Genomic DNA, 16,254 nt, shown 5'->3' on the forward strand with positions numbered 1-16,254 from the left:
AAAATCTGTTTTTCGGCTATTCGATGTCATATCGTCCCTCTGTCACAAAAGACAGGAAGCCTGATATATGAGGAATAAAAAAAGCTTTATAAATTACGTCTTAGTGAGGGCACATAACAAGCGACTCTCCACGTCTTAACAGTTTCAACCTTGCATGAAACAAGCGTAAACAAAACTGATAAAGGAGTTCTAAAACGTGATGGTGTTTGTAATAGCAGGTTCGCATCGTACATGTTAAATGTCAAATATGAAATTGACGAAATGTCAATTTGATTTGAGAAGTCCGGAGGTCAAGAATGACGGACCTTTACGGTTAGTCATTTATATAGAATATATACCAATTGCTTGATGTAACAAAGAGCATGCGACTTTAAATGACTAGTTGCAATCGCATTGCACGCTCAAAACAGGCTGTGAATTACGCTTGCGGAACGTTCCTTTATTTCATACATTCCGATGTACAATGCTTTTAGAGCAACTAGCTAGCTCGCTTACCAATTAAAGCACTTTGATTTTAAAAAATCTAAATGATCATAAAATGATAAATTATAAATTATTTTATTTATAAATACATAAAGGTATAATTATAAAATGATACAAATATTTAATGATGGAATTATAAAGAACACTTATGAATAATTATAATCATTAAAATATAGTAATAATTATATTGTTATTATAATTACATAAATAATTATAAAAAATGATTTATCTCACCAGTGGAGGGCGCTACACTTCCGCTGTGAGCGCTGCCCCGTATAGCAGTGATTTATCGGGAGAGCAGGAAACGGGAGATAACCGGAGCAGGGACACCAGCATCGAGCAGATCGGGGCAGCCGCACTGGCGGAGATAGGCGATCGAAAACCGGGATTTCAGAACGACTCACACGGATAAACCCCGTTCATCGGTTCCCAGAGCAACTCGTGAAGTGACCGGGGATGCGTTTATACTGCCTGAGGATAAAGCGCGTCCAAAGCGAGGAGTTTAAAGTTCCCCGGTGTCCTGAAGTATGCTTTCCCTCTGCAGCCGCTAGGCTGGCGTGGTGACGCGGCTCAGCCGAGCAATCCCCAAAACACAACGGGGAATCAGACGAGAGGAAATAACCATTTTGGAGCTTACATTTTTTCCGATTTTGATCAGAATGTTCCTTTGACCTCAGAAGGTGGATTATAAACGCTTTCAGAGCTAATTTAACGAGAAAATATCACTTTTCGGCAGCTAGCTAGCTGTCGTTAGCCGGCTAATATTATAGTCAGCTAGCTAGCTAACTCGCTAGCTAACAGTAGCTAGCAGCTATGTGCTTTAGGTAACACTTTTCTTCTCTCTTCGGTCTTGATCTGTTCTTTTTTTGCCATATAGCAAGCTAGCTGGCTGGCTAGCTAACTGGTTAACATTACTATGAGTAGTTTTGTCTTTTATAACCGGTTAACCAGTACTGTATAAGAAGACCCAGTAGTTAGCTAGCTAGTTAGCTACATGTTTTTGTCTCTAGAAGTATCCAGCTGGCTGTCTGGCAAGTAAATGATTGCTAGCTAGCTAAGCTAAACAGTAAAGCTAACAAGTGCCAGCAAATTCCCATCTGCTCTTTTGGTGCTGCGGCCTTTGGATTTTTTTCCTTTTTTATGGGTAATTTTTAATGTTTTCTTTTTATCCCTTCGGATGATTAAATTGTTTCGGATGGCTTGGACGACACATGAATGCACTTGAGATATTTTGTTCCGTCATACGTACCTAGATAACGTCTGGTAAACTTGTTTACTACAGCACTAAACCTGGTTAGCCAGCTAGCTAACTAGATTTTGTAGTTTGCAAAGTAAGGAGCTGCGCAGAAGAGAAAAGGACTTTCAGCTCTACTGGCAAGGTAATCTAACTGTTCTGTTGTGTGTTTGTGTTATAGATGTAGTAGAAATTGCAACTTCATTATGAGAGAATAAACATCGGGTAATTGTTTAGAGGTGATTAAGAGGCGGAGTGATGATCACCTGGCTAGCAAACAGCTTTCCACATAATCATGAAAACCATTTTAATGAGCTTTCTGTGGCGGTGTAGCAAGCTAGCAAGCTGTGTAGCGACCAAGGTTATTACCATTTAATTGAGGAAGTATGCATGAATGGAAGAATGACGGAAAAGATGGAAGAATCTCTGGAATCACAGCGTATTGGGCAAAGCGCTTTGAAGTACTGGATGTGTGTCAGTGTACTTTGATCATTAAGCCATCTGCCTAAAATCTAACTAATTGTAGTTAGTTTAGTTAATTTTAGTTATCTTCCCTCCTGCTGGTGCTCCTCAGGAGTGAACTAGCAGGGTGAAGTAATACCTGGATGGCTGAGTGGCTTTCTTCATATGCGTCAGATGTCCGCAGGAAAGGAGGGAGTTGGGGGACTTTTAACTCTTTCATTCAGTTGGTGTTGCACACGTTGAACTGAATTCGCTACTTACAGAAGTCTTAGTTCTGCAGCTCAGTCAGCGCAGATTTCTCGGAGACTTGTTCTGGTGCACTCCAAAGAGCAGCAGCTCATTGATCACGAACAGATACCGTTTTGTCTGAAATGACGACAGCTCCGCGATAACCAAACGGCTGTCAGTGAAACTGCAATTGTAATATCATTGGCTTGCACTGGCTTGGAATCATGAAGGCAACTAGAATGACCGACCGACCAATAGAACATATGTGGTCTGACAGTACTTTTCCATAAAAAGAAGTGTATGAAGTTTTTCGCTGTCGTCAAGAACAGTAGTGTCAACATAGTAGGTAATCATTTCTGGCCGCTATCTTTGGCCACGTCGATACCACATTCTTGTACATTGTCATTTACAGATTTGGGTTCAGCTCTCCTCCTTTGTCCCTGGACCTTTTTTTTCTCTAAAACCACGCCAGTGAATGCCACTAACTGCAGTGCACTGCATTATGAGCGAAAGCACGCAGTTTAGCGCACAGGGTTATGGGCAAAGGGGTGTACCATCTGTCAGTTTGTCTCTAGCAATATAAAGCAGCCTTCCTCTTGTGTTCCATTGTAAAGCTTACCAGTCTGACCTCAATATAGACTGCAGTGCATTTGCCTGAGCAAAATTAGGTTAAATTTCTAGCCAGTGACATTCATCTCCAGAGTTGCAGGATTTGGGGGAGGGTGCTGGTGGGGGCAGGGAATGAGAGCTTTAGTCAAGGCACAGGGCATATTGGATGGCATAAATGTATTTGTCACTGGGCTGGGCACAGCGGCATCTGACTTGCCAACCAGATAAAGCAAGTGCCTATCGAACTGAGGGAATGCCCACAGCCATCATCAAATTTAAGAAGGAAGAAAGTGCGGTCTATGATTTCATGGAAATGCCACTCCTAATGCAGAGTGCTGAGATCTGTATCAGATCTGACAAGTTCTCGCTGTAGTCAGATTGCCTTACAGAAGCAGCACAAATCAAATGTACAGTAATGTATGTTGGTGCCTGTGGAATTAAATGCCAGTCTGATACAAATCTGCTTCATGCACTCATGCACTCTTCATGCACTGGTATTACCTGGAGTGGCTCAAGGTTCTGTGTAGAAAGCATTTATTCCTCTGCTCTAGTGTCAGGCTGCCATAGATTGTAAAGGGCGCTTGAGTTCTGCCTTTGCAGCTCAGGCCTCAGATCACTCTGAAAAGCACTTGAGCTGTGGGTTGGTTTGTCATGTAATGTGGTTGCCTGTGGTGTTGCTGTTGGTCTCCTCCCCCAAGATGATGTGCGAGGTGATGCCCACGATCAGCGAGGCGGAGATCCCGCCGGGGGGTGGCGGCGGTGGCGGGGGGCGTGGCTCAGCCTCGCCGCTGCAGCCGGACGGGGACGGCCACTTCGAGTCGCTGATGGTGTCCATGCTGGAGGAGCGCGACCGGCTGCTGGACACGCTGCGTGAGACGCAGGAGAACCTGGGCCTGACGCAGAGCAAGCTGCACGAGGTCAGCCATGAGCGCGACTCCCTGCAGAGGCAGCTCAACACTGCCCTGCCCCAGGTAAGCACGCTGCAGCTCCGCCCGCGGCATTCCCATTCAGCCAATGAAACCTGACATCGCAGTGTTCCAGTGCACAGTCGGGGCCTCTTATTGGAAGTTGCCTCAGTGCTAAATGGGTTTCCTTTGGCCCATGCTAGCACTTACAACATTAAGTGTATTAAGCTGTACCATGGTTCCTGTATAGGTTATATTAGAAATCACCGTCGACTTACACTCAATGCATTTGAACTTTCTTAGCATTTAGCAGGTGTAAAAGCATTAAAAAGAGATCAAAATGAAGCTCCAAAGAAACATCAGGGTTTTAGGCGAGTAACTGTGGATTAAAAGCCAGTTATTCATCTTTTTTTGTCAGCAAATGGGTGCGATGATTGACAGGAGGCAGTGACCAGGATCAGGGGGGTCAGATTTTGTTTTCCTTCCATTATTGTAATAACAGGCATTGAGCGTGAAATGTGTGATTTTTTTTTTTTTTTTTTTTTTTTTAATCCCTCAGCCTGTCTCTTTGGAGCACTCCCCTTGGAGGGGAACAAGGACTCATTGTCACATTAAACTGTGTTATTGTTATCCGATGATGAAATATTTACTGCGGTCCTCTTGGATATGACTGCAGTGATGAAGGTGAACTGTGTGGTTCATTGCCATGTTCAGTGGATGACAGGCTAGGAGTCTTGGAATGTGTTGACCAGGTGCTGTTTAATTTCTAATACCAAATAATTAGGAGCTATTAATTAAAACAAAGACTGCTTTTTCATTTTATATATTGCCTATACCTTTACAAGCTGCATGGTGCTCCTCATCTCGTGGATCCATTTATTTCAGTCTTGACCAGTGATTTCTGAACCAGGGTTCTTTGTTGAACGTGCAATCTGTTAAAACATTTTTTCCAGTGGAAAGATTTGATGACAAAAGCACGTGAAATCGAGTAATTTTCCAGCTCAGCACCTGTTTTCATTCCTCCTTTCCTGTGTATGTGATGGTGTGGTCCACAGACGGTTCATTAGGTTCGTTTGAAACAGACTATCCTGTTAACCCGTTTATCACTCCTACGCCCTGCCTATGGAAGGAGAGGGGACTACTCAAAACGGTATGAATTTGAGAAGAACAGTTTTTTTTTTTTTTTTTTTTTACTGTGATTAGCTGGGCTGTATTCGCTTTTGGTTGGGGGTTTTGGCTGATTTGTAATGATCTCCTCAGAGCATTCATTAGTTTTACTCATCATTGTGCTTGTCTAGGACGTGAGCAGTGCTTTGCCCCATCTGTCGGGCACAATCCTGCCAACGGCGGAGGTGCTCTGATCTGCTCCTCCACATATTGGCATGTGATCAGTTTGGCCATATGACTGTCTGTGTATTTAGGTGTCAGAGTTAAAGGATCATTCACTCGAGTAACTCCACATATTGTTTTAGATTACGGTGTGTGCGTTTTGACATTTTTATTGCCCCAATACGACTGCCAGCTTAAGATGCCCTGGGCAGAGAACCTACAAACGAATGCCTCTGCGTGTTTCCAGAATGAGTCTTGCGTGAAGAGATATTATGGCGTGAAAGTTATGGCTTCGGCCAGATTTATGCCGAACATAATACCAGCGTAAACTGTGGCGTTTGTGCTTGATTAAACTATGCATTTGATGCAGAATCCATCTTTGTTGGGTTTGACCCAAAACGGATGGTATATTTTCCAAGCGTATAGGCTGAGGTATTCATAATCTCAAAGAAAAAAAAAAAAAAAAAAACAATTTGCGAAATGAGTGGTTGAAGCCATCAAATGTAAGAGCCTTTGGGACTGCTGTGAAGCCTGGAAGCAATGTGAGGGCAAGTGTGTTCATGCTGCAAAAATGCCTTCTTTTAGAGGATACTTGTGGTTTGGACAGACCTGCTGTTTCCTTTGGCCCCAGCCAGGGCCGTAGTTCTCCCTAATATAGAACGAAAGGAATCCCGCACGAGCTATACCAAAGAATGGGTTTTGGTAGTGGGCCCAGAGGCAGTGGCGGCTGCTTGCTGGTGAGGAGTAAGCCTCATTGGCGTGACCCCCCAAACAGGGTCATCCAAGTCGACTTCCTGAGTCCGGGGGGGGGTTCTGTATGAAGGCAGCAGCTTGGGCCAGGCTGGTTAAAAAGAGCCCTCCAAGTAGAAACATAGTGAAGAAATACCACCACCAGCTTGCCACCACGGCCCAGTGGTCCTACAGCATTCGAGGGGAAGCGCTATTCTAAATCTGCTGCTTGAATAGGCCGGGGAGACCTTGCGGAGGCATTGTTTTTCATTACATTTGATCTCGTTCCAAGCAGAAAGATTACGTTTTGCGTGTTCAAACATTGTCTACGACGTGAGCCCAAGGCAGACTCGGCTGACGGCATGCTGTCGGCTTGCACTGGCTTCCCCCGCTCCCCTCCGTATGTGAAACGCAGCTCACAAATTGCCAAGCTTCTGTCTCGGGAGACGGTGAGGCCTGCCGTCAGACTAATAAATGCAGCCTGAGAGTCCGGAAGATTTCAGCAGAGAGCTTAGCGGCTGGATGTCGCGGCCGGCAGTGCGGCCTCCTGGGAATTTTCACCACGTGTGCTGAGGTTCCTGGTAAATATTTCTGTGAGTGCAGCTTAAGTCTTGACGACTGTCGGCACAGGCGGGCAGACTGGAAAACTGAGGCACCCTGGCGCTCTGTCCCTAATGTCTAGTGTTGGCTTCAAAGCCAGAGCACAAAAAAACAGATCTCCCAAATACGCTTAATTAGAATTACTGACTATGTTTCTGTTATTGAATTTCTGGTTCTGTTTTGTGCTTTCTTACTTTAAGCAAACAGGACCAAACACATTGTTTGCTTTTACATTTGTTTGCTTATATTTTGCCCTTTGAACATTTGAACATTTTTGTGTTTTGGTTGTTGAGTTTAAATACGTGGTTGTGACTTTTGCTTTAGGTATCCCCAGTCTCAGTTGGCTGTCTGCTTTCTGTGTAGGGCTAGTGCATGTAGGATGGCCCCAGCGCCAGTGCGCTAATGCCTGGTCTAATAGAGGAAGTGGACTCACTCCCTCCCTCGCTCCCTTCTGCTCTCCGCTTCCTCCACACCGTGAGGGCTTTTTAAATAGATAACTCCATCAGCCCGTCCCCTGAGAGCCTCGCCGCTGGGCTCCGACCGCCCGCCGCCACAGCGGCCCACTCTCTGACCTCCTTCCCTTTTCTTCCCCGCTTTCCTCTCCCGGGTGAGTGCTTCACGTGTGGAATGCACAAACATTCCGGGCTGACATGCGACTTACGCACTGGGGATGGAGTAGGGCCGCACTGTGCCGCTTTTGAAGCCGTAAATTGCCCCTCCATAAAAGACCAGTGTTTTCATGCAGAACAAAGGGGACTGCAGGATGTGCGTGTGCAGCGAGGTTCCCTGCAGAAAGTGTGACCATAAGCAGGGATACTGCAGTGGAGCTGATTGTTCAGTGGCAACAGGCAAATACGGGGCTGTATTTTGAGTGAGAGCATTTTGTAATTGGGTCAGTTGAGCTGTGTGCGGAAAGTGCAGTTTATGTGAAGTTGGAGCCACATTTTGCAAATCTTCCTGGTTCCCAGCAGCTGATGAATTAAAAAAAAGCCCTTGGCTGAGCGGAGAGCTTTATGGTTTTTATATTATTGCAGGACAGTAGGAGCTTTGTGCTGGTGAGAAAGCGGAGGCCACTTTACCCAGCCTGCCAGCCCCCCCCCCCCCCTCCCTTTCTCACTCAGAAGAGGGAGCTGGCTTATTGGTCCTGTGGTGTGAGCCGAAGAAGACGGAGGGGGTTTATGATGGAAAAAAATGGAAGTATTTCACACAGATTGCTTAAAAGCTGCTGCAACTTTGCTGGTGTGCTCTCGCCCCCTTACTTTCTCTGTGTTTCTTAGAGAACCTTCCTTCTCTTTGCCTTTGCTCTCTTCCTTTCAGTCTTACTTCCTCCCTATTTCTGAACCTCCTGTTTCCCGGGCTCTTTTCAGCTCGTCTAAACCTTAGACCACCATACAATTTTTAAAAATTGCAGATGAGCATATGAGTGCGTACTTGACAGAAATTATGGCTTTGAATTGTTGGAGAGAGAGTACATTTCAGTGGGGGGGATGAACGGAAGCGGGGTGGCAGGGCAGTGTCTCGCCCGAGCCGGGGGTTGGTGTCACAGGAGCGACGGGTCAGCCACGGAGCGGACCTGCGCAGCGCTGCTCCTCGCTGTGTGGAAAAGCCAGATTAGCTGGGGAAATTCTTTGCAGGTGGGTTGCGGCCCGCCCCTTTCACGGGGGTGCGAGGCGCAGCTGTTTGTTTTAGGCCGCGTCAGCTGGCTCTCTGTCAATATGGCACAGCTCTGCTTGCCGCTCTGCAGCGCTCTAAGCAGATGAGCGATGACCTTCCATCCCTCTGGCTTATTCTCACCGCACTGTGGCTCTGCGTAGCATTTGAAGTTCTGCCATGGCGACCGAGAGTAATATTTTGTGCGTTTATTCGCATGTTGTCATGTCAGATAAACATTTGGGGTACCTTGTGGCAAGAAGGTAATAATCTTTTTTGAATGCAAGTCCAAACTAGCAGATGTTTGCTTAACAGAGCAGGCAAATACACAGCACAATTGCACTGGAGGGTGTCCTGCTACAGCACTGTTTATAGCAGTTCAGTATTCATTGAAGTTCTCGGACTATTTGTAAAGGCAGCGAAAAGATGAATGGACATCAGAGGTCGAGGGTAGCAGCATGGTGTCCATGGATTTGGTATGGCGTTTGAGGGAGTGACACAAGCCTTAGTGGAGGCTTAGGGAGGAGGCCCCTCTTTGCACAGATAAAGGACTCGGCCTCTTAGCTAATCTCAAATCTCGGATAGCTAGATCTGTTCAAATTAAAGTGGGGGCTTGCCCTTGTTTAATCTGTTACAGTCGAGTCTTTATACACCATGCTGACGAGGATCAAAGTGAGTCTGATAAATGGATTGCCATGTTTTTGTTTAGGTGAACACTTTTTACAATTAGGGACTGCATTTTTATTTTTCTGTAAGCAACAAAGCAGCGAAGACAAGTGTTCACCACAGACGAGCATTACGTGAGTTTAGCAGTAGCATGAACTGATACATAAGTAACTAAGCTGAAGTCTCGCGGTTTGGGATCATATTCAGCTCAGTATGCCAAGTTACAGACGTGAAGAATTGGCGTGGTTTTTCACGTATCAGGATTCAGTGCTAACAGATGAATAGCTATTCACAAAGTTGTGCACTATCACAACAAACAAGCGATTACAAACAAAGTCGCTGCTGTTGTTTTTGATAGCATTATCATCATTTAGTCATTCAGGTAAGGCACTGATTCTCAATCCTGCTCCTGGGGGCCCCCTGCTCTGTACTTATCTTTCCCTGCTCTACCTACCTGACTGAACTCATCAGTGGCACTTTTGATTAGCTGAGCACACCTGATTTAATCAAGAGCAAAAGCACTAATTTCAGTCAGGTGTGTCTGGAGCAAGGATAGATCCAAGATATGCAGGACAGGGGGGCACCAGGAGTAGGATTGAGAAACACTGAGGTAAGGGGAAAATCAGATCACTGTACCTGGACATTCACCCCCCATTTAATTTTGGTGTTTTGTTTTTATAAAAATAATCCTGCTAATGAAACGGCTGTGTTTTGGTTTTTTGATAAAATTATATTAATATATAATTTTATATATTATATAATTTTATATTATATATTCAAACCATTTTGATGATAGAGGATTGATTTGAACAGAACATATTTATATACTATATACTTAATTTTACTGTTTAGTTTTTTGCTGCATATATTGCTGGAACTGTCTAGTGAATCATACACGTGGACGAGAAGCACCTTACTAGTAAGGCTTACTGCAGTGTCAGTAAGTCTCTATAAGTGTTTGTTTTTTCTAATTCATTCTTTGTTCTAATTTTCATTCTGTTGAGCCCTGCAACACCTCTTGTCCCCTGTGAAGGTGCAGACACAGTTCAGGGTGCTTTTAATTTCATTTTGGCGTGTTGACCCGTGTCAGTACAGCCCTCTGGCACCGATAGCGCTAGCATGCTTAACACAAGCTGTGTAAACGGTGCCTCTGTCAACACTGACGAGGTAAACACGGAGGGGGGAGAGGAACAGGCTGCCGTCGATGAGCACAGAAAAGGCAGACAGAAGCGCTAAAACCTGAGCCTTGGACTGCAGTTAGTTGCCTAGACCTGGGCAGATGGCTGCAGTCAGTGTGATAGAACTCTGCTTACAGGTAGAGCAGTGGAGAGACGGCTGTGCTTTGGCTGTAGCTCATGTTAGCCTCCTTCCTAGAGTGGGAAAGGGGTGTTGTACAGCAGGCCTGGATGTGCAATTTAAGTCTGGAACTGTGTTGAGATACTTCTACTTCTACCAACCATAAAATGAATGAGGCAGGATGTATGTTTGCTCTCAGCCTGGTCTGTTGTTCAGACCTTTACTCACATTACTACGTTCAGACATTCGTCAATGAATTGGTGGACCTGGTTGAAAACCCCGTGTGAAAGGCATTAGAACTTCAATGCAAAGTGTAGCCTAATCAGAACAGAGCTGCTTCAGAAGAACAAATTAGGTGTCTTTGTGTGCTTCAAACCTACTATTGTGTGTTCACTTTGTTCTTGTTCAGATTCAGAGCTATAAAGGTAGACATAAACTGTGACCTACCGTGAAAGATGGAAACAGTCATTGGATAAAACGGCAGACCATCAGGACTCCATTAGTCGGGAGGCACTGCTTGATGTAAGCTGGCCTTGGGGCGGAGGAGACATGAAGCCTCATGCTCTTAAGATGGGCCTCGTGCTCCAGATTCACCCTGCTACCTGACAGGAGGAGAGGAGCTCAGCACAGGATCGAGGGCTTCGCTCTTTTTCCCTTCATATCTATTTCCATACAGGGACAAAGCTATGAGCCAGCCAGTTTGGAAACTCACTACAAACACACTGATGGTGCATGCGATCCCTCCCGAGCTGGTCTTCAGAAAATATGTGGTGCAAAGTGTTGTTTACTTACATTATGTCTCAAAGGATGACTATTAAAGACTGCTAACATTTCATCTGACATTTGACAGTACTGGTGAGAAGTACAGAGGAGTCACATAACCAAAATATAAAGGTTATAATCCTTTTTTATCCTTAGTGTCTTACTAAATCAATATCAGAGTGGAGTTTAGTCGGCATTGTATTTAAGAGCTGCTATGTGAGGACTTTCATCTAGGGGAATGTTCGGCTTAAGGCTGACACGGCCAGACTTGCGGTAGTTTTTAATGATTTTCCAGGTCTGGTCTTGTGACAGGGTGTTTGCTGAGTGGCTGTGTTTTCATAGGAGAGTAAATACTGCAGATCAAACTCAGGAAAAAAGCCTTATTAAGGGTGATTGGCAAAATGAAATGTGACGCTGCACTGCATGCCCTGATGTTCATATGGGAGTGAACCTCAGCCTCTCCGTGTAATGTGACTGTGTTTCTGCTTGGCTGTGAGGCTTGCTGTTTGACATGTTTACTGGCTGCTCTGAACCAGCAGGCGACGTAACCGCTTCCGTGATTGGAGGTAAAGTGCATCCTCAGAGTTTATTGGAGTCTTGGGTTGTGACTCACTGGGCCTTATCTCTGATTGCACTGTTTATTTGTGTATCGACCCGATTATGCTGCTTTGCTCATGCAACTGGGCAAAAGCTCCTTAGAGAGAGAGAGTAGCTTACCTCACAGATCAGATTATTTCATTGATGGTGGGGAATGGAAACCACTACCCCCACAACAATAACAACGGGCCCCCTCCCGGAACAGCATACATTCCAGACCTCTGATGCTATGAAATTTACCACATATTCCCTTTTTAACACAAGCAATTACAGTGGAACGGCATGTAACCTGACCAGCACAATCGCGCCTCAGACAGTAGCAGGGAGAAAGGGAAACCCTAAATAAGTGGCAGGAAATGCATGCTTATATGTAAGTTTATTTCATGCATAGAGTCTTCCCCAACTGTCCAGGACGGCATTATTGAAACAGCGTGGAAATGCTAAATATACAGCTGGAGACAATGGCCTGTGTGTTCCAGGCTGCCCCAGAAGCTCCTCTGCGCTGATAGATTCCAGGCTTGTGCTTAAATGGCTGGCTTAAGATGAACCAGATGCGTGGCACGGCGGCCAGCTCTCCCGGCTTACCTCGGCCCACACCTTTAGAGGCCCAAGACTCCTGGCACAGTACTGTTACCAGGCCTCTGCCAAGATGCGTCTACAGTGCGGCGCTACTTACCAAACACAGCCTTCAGGAAATTCACCCACACAGCTAAACGGAGCAGGCAGCGTGAAGCTCCCAGCTGCTCATCACTGCACCGATGTCCATAAACACAGAATTGTTGGTAACTGTTGTTAACCACGGTGCTTTGCTTATAATTGCCCATTAGTGGTGGCTGGGTTAATTATAGCCTGACCCCTGATGAGGGGTCGAGCTGTCAGCCCTGCTGTTCGGGGGGTAATTCATACCGCCGCTGTACCTGCGTGACATCTGCACGGCGAGGAGTGGGAGACCGCACGAGCCTGTCTAATTAGGCCTGTGTTCTGCACCATGCATATTTCATCAGGGGGGCTCTGCACTGTATTCAATATACCTGGCTCCATGCCAGTCACAGAGAGCCGCAGGCAGTACAGATATATACAGGTATTGAACTGTGAAGCATTATTAGGCCTTTTTGGAAATGTGTTTTGCAGACACCTGTTAGCTATTCACGAATCTTCAGTCCATCATCAGTACTGATCCTCTGTGATGGTTAGGATACGATTGCAAAAACAGTATGTTATTCAGGCAGGGACGGAGGCAGTGGGCAGGGAAGTTTATGTCCGTTGGTGTGCTGGAGATGGAAAGAAACTGGTCGCCACAAATGCAAAGGATGTGATGCTCCGGCCGGTCGCCGCGGAGACCCCGACCCCCCGTAGCCTTGGGGAAATGGATCCCCGGCTCGGCATTGTCTGCCCCGCCCCTGCGCCTGAAATGGATCCGCGGCCTCGCAGGCAAACGGAAGATTAAGCGTGGTGTCGTCTGTCCTGCACAGCTGTGAACTTAATCCGCCCAGGAGACTGGCCCCGGCGACGGCGTGGAAACCTGCTTTCGCTGGGGTCACACCCCCCTGTCCCCCTCACCGTGGCAACCTGTCTCCAGCCCTGCCCTCGCCCCCAAATCCTCACCCCCTCCACGTGCTGCCCAAAGCAGGGTTAAAAAAGGGAAATTTCTGGTTTACCTTTTTTTTTTTTTATTATTTTTTATTTATTTATTTATTTATTTATTTTTTTTTTTTTTGCAAGGGGCTTGCTTCTGTGCCGTGTGCCAGGGGGACTCATAGCACCTCTGCCGTCGAGTTGCTGGGTTAAATGTATGACACGGAGGTCCAGTGAATATTTCCACACATCAGTACTGACCCTTCCAATTTTCAGATTTATACTGAATGACAGTATCAGGTGAATTCTGTTTGAGTTAGAATGGTCACCTTCTAATAACAGCAAGGCAATAAAAGCTGTGAAATTCAGTCAGCAGAGTTTGCTTTGTCTCGCGAATACGCACTCTGCCACCTGTTAGCCTGATGTAGACACGTCATTAGATTTTCCATTATCCATTATGGCAGCTCGCTCTGGTGCTTCATTAGCCAGGGTTTGGCCTTGTGTTTTTCCTTGCTGTTGTGGTGATGTGTCTCTCAGTAATCTTCCTATTACTGACATAGAAAGGGAGGTCCTGACAAGCCATTTAATCTCGTCAGTGTCCTCCTTGTTTAATACTCATCTGAATTGAGAAGAGGCATTTTTCCGTGCTAATTGGTTTTGCCTTTGTTTGGTGAGTGAGTCATTCTGTAGCGATGATTCCCAGAATCAAGCCAAGGTGCTAGCAGGAAAGTGGCGTCTGATTTCAACACATCTGTTGGTGCAATTGATGAAAAGCCATATTTTCATTTCTAAACAATGAATAAAACGGCACAAACATGATGAAAGCACTGCAGTCATGGTTTACATTCTGTGCTGTTATGGCCCACTGCTCCTGTCTTTGCTCAGCCTTTACCCTTTGGATGACGTGGCAACTTACCTGTAAGAACGCACCATAAGGGTCTTTAGAACAGGGAGATACTACCATAGGTGCTCAGTACACCCATACACACACACACACTCTCACTCACTCACTCACTCTGTCTCTTTCTCTTTCTCTCTCTCTCTCTCTCTCTCTCTCTCTCCCTCTCTCTCCCTCTCTCTCTCTCTGGCATCGGGCCCAGGGCAGAAATGTGCCGTCTTTGCTCCCCCTTGCACCTTTTGCCGAGCTGCTGGCTAGAAGTGGTCCCTCTGTGTCACCGCGCTGTAACCACGGCAGCCACAGGCTTTTCACCAAACTGCGTAGGAGTTTACCCGCCCTCCCCCCCCCCACCCCAGTGAGATGAATGTGCGTCTCTCAAACTAGAGCGTCACTGGCTGCCTTTCCTTTGGAGCTACTAGAGCCAACCCTCGAGAGAGGACGTGGAAAAAACGGCGCAAGAAGCACTGTGGAAAGCTTTGCAGCTTGAACTGAGAGAGTGCCAGCTGCCCAAGGCCTACTCACTGAGAGCAGTCAGAGGCTGCCTACACGCGCAGATAGCGTATATAGCACTGGTCACACCATGCAGACTGCTGAGGTGCAGAATGCCACACTTCAGGAAGAGGTTGGACCCTCTTTTCCCACCGTTTCCCCCCTTGTTTCCCAGCAGTCCACACAAAAGCACTTCAGTTTCTGTCCCCGAAGCATCAGAGGTAATCAGTTTGTCACATTGAGCAGCCTCTAATATCAGTATTTGAATATTGCACATAGGAAAATGTGTCTGCTGCACCTCAAAATCACAAGGACTCTGTAAAATGCCGCTATTGCAAGCTGAAATTATAAAAAGAAAGGCCTTTCAAAGAATGCTTGCACCAGTAGAGTACTGCTTTTGAAAAGCACATGCCAAATTCAGCAATGTACCGCAATGGCATTAGAATGGCACTGTTAAATCCTGCTAGAAGTATTGTCGAGAAGGTTGACTGGTTTCTCATGAGCCTTTCTCAAGTGCAGTTATACTGAAAATGTTGGCGTGGATGGATTTTTGGAAAAGTCAAAAGTTTTCAAAAGGCACAGGTAAGTGTGGAGCATGTGCAGGAGCATCAGAGAGTCGTACAAGGGACTCTCAACACATTTTAAGCTACCTTTAAAAGCACTTGAGAACAATTACTTTTTTGTGCAAGCACTGGGTGTTAGGCATCATAGCTAGGTCTACACAGGGATTTCCTTCTCTGAAATATCAGTGTCTGAGTCTGAACCACTTAAGTGGAGGTGGGGAGTCCTTTTTCCCTCTGTCATCTGGAGATGTTGGTGCTCAGGGTAGCACTGTCTCCAGAGAGAGTGATTTATCTGTCTTGGAATTTAAGAGATCTTTGGTTATGCAATCAAAAGCCCCTCCCCAACCCCCTTATTCATCAGAATAAATGCCTGGATTTCTAAGCCTGGTTAATCAGACTACTGAACTCCTGACGGAACTGCGCTGGTGACGCCTTCCTCCTCTGAGCTGCGGCGGTACAAATACCCAGCCTGCTTATCGCTTGGCCCTCTCTCCCCAGCTTACATTCACTGCTTAGAATCTGGCCCGCAGGGGGAGGAAAACCAGGACATCACATTCTGAAAGACAGATCACGCATTTACTCCCAAAATGCCCTACATAAGGACTGAAGGCTGATTTCTGAGGGGTTGTTTCTCTGAGGGATTGCGGGCGTTTCGGAAGCAGGAGAGACAAAACATGGTTAATTTCAAACACTCAACCATATGTAATTAATATTACTGATCTCGCAGGCACCGCTGTGGGGCTGCTTTAATTTGCAAAGAGGCCTCTTAAGAATTGATGATGTTGCCAATGTCGAGTTGACGTTTTTGAAACTTGATAATCTCTGCATGGGCCTCGTAGCATGATATCATGTGGCTTTGCAGCCTCCTGTTCTGCGTGTGCTCTAGTCTCTGAATGTTTCACCATAAGGTAATGTGTTTGAATCCTGGTAAGAATTCTACTCTTAAGCAAGATTTAGCCTGAATTTCTTAAAAAAACTGGGAAGTGATTATCAAAGTAAGAGCTGCCATAGGTAAAACAGGTAATGCTAGAAGTCAAATACTTTTCCATGGGTCACCTGTGCAAAGAACTCTGTCCGTTAGAGCGAGCATCTTTCCCCAGTGAGACCTGCTCTTCCCAACTGTGTTTAACAGTGTTTGGAAGTGACTTGATGTTCTGAGTAATACTGGAAAGAGGAGCT

The 16,254-nt window shown here is 45.9% G+C and overlaps 1 protein-coding gene across 3 annotated transcripts in view; it reads left to right on the plus strand.

The window, feature by feature from the left end:
* The first annotated feature begins 803 nt into the window (after positions 1-803).
* The window catches only part of LOC118787668 (liprin-alpha-1-like), a 47,388-nt gene continuing 31,937 nt past the window's right edge, over positions 804-16,254 (plus strand). For all 3 annotated transcript variants that reach the window (XM_036543232.1, XM_036543233.1, XM_036543234.1), the window contains exons 1-2: positions 804-1,862; positions 3,715-3,987. In XM_036543232.1, coding sequence (XP_036399125.1) covers positions 3,715-3,987 — 273 coding nt within the window. In that variant the 5' untranslated portion in view covers positions 804-1,862. The remainder of the gene's footprint in view (positions 1,863-3,714; positions 3,988-16,254) is intronic.

Source organism: Megalops cyprinoides, chromosome 13, assembly GCF_013368585.1.
Source record: "Megalops cyprinoides isolate fMegCyp1 chromosome 13, fMegCyp1.pri, whole genome shotgun sequence".
Classification (NCBI taxonomy): Eukaryota; Metazoa; Chordata; class Actinopteri; order Elopiformes; family Megalopidae; genus Megalops; species Megalops cyprinoides.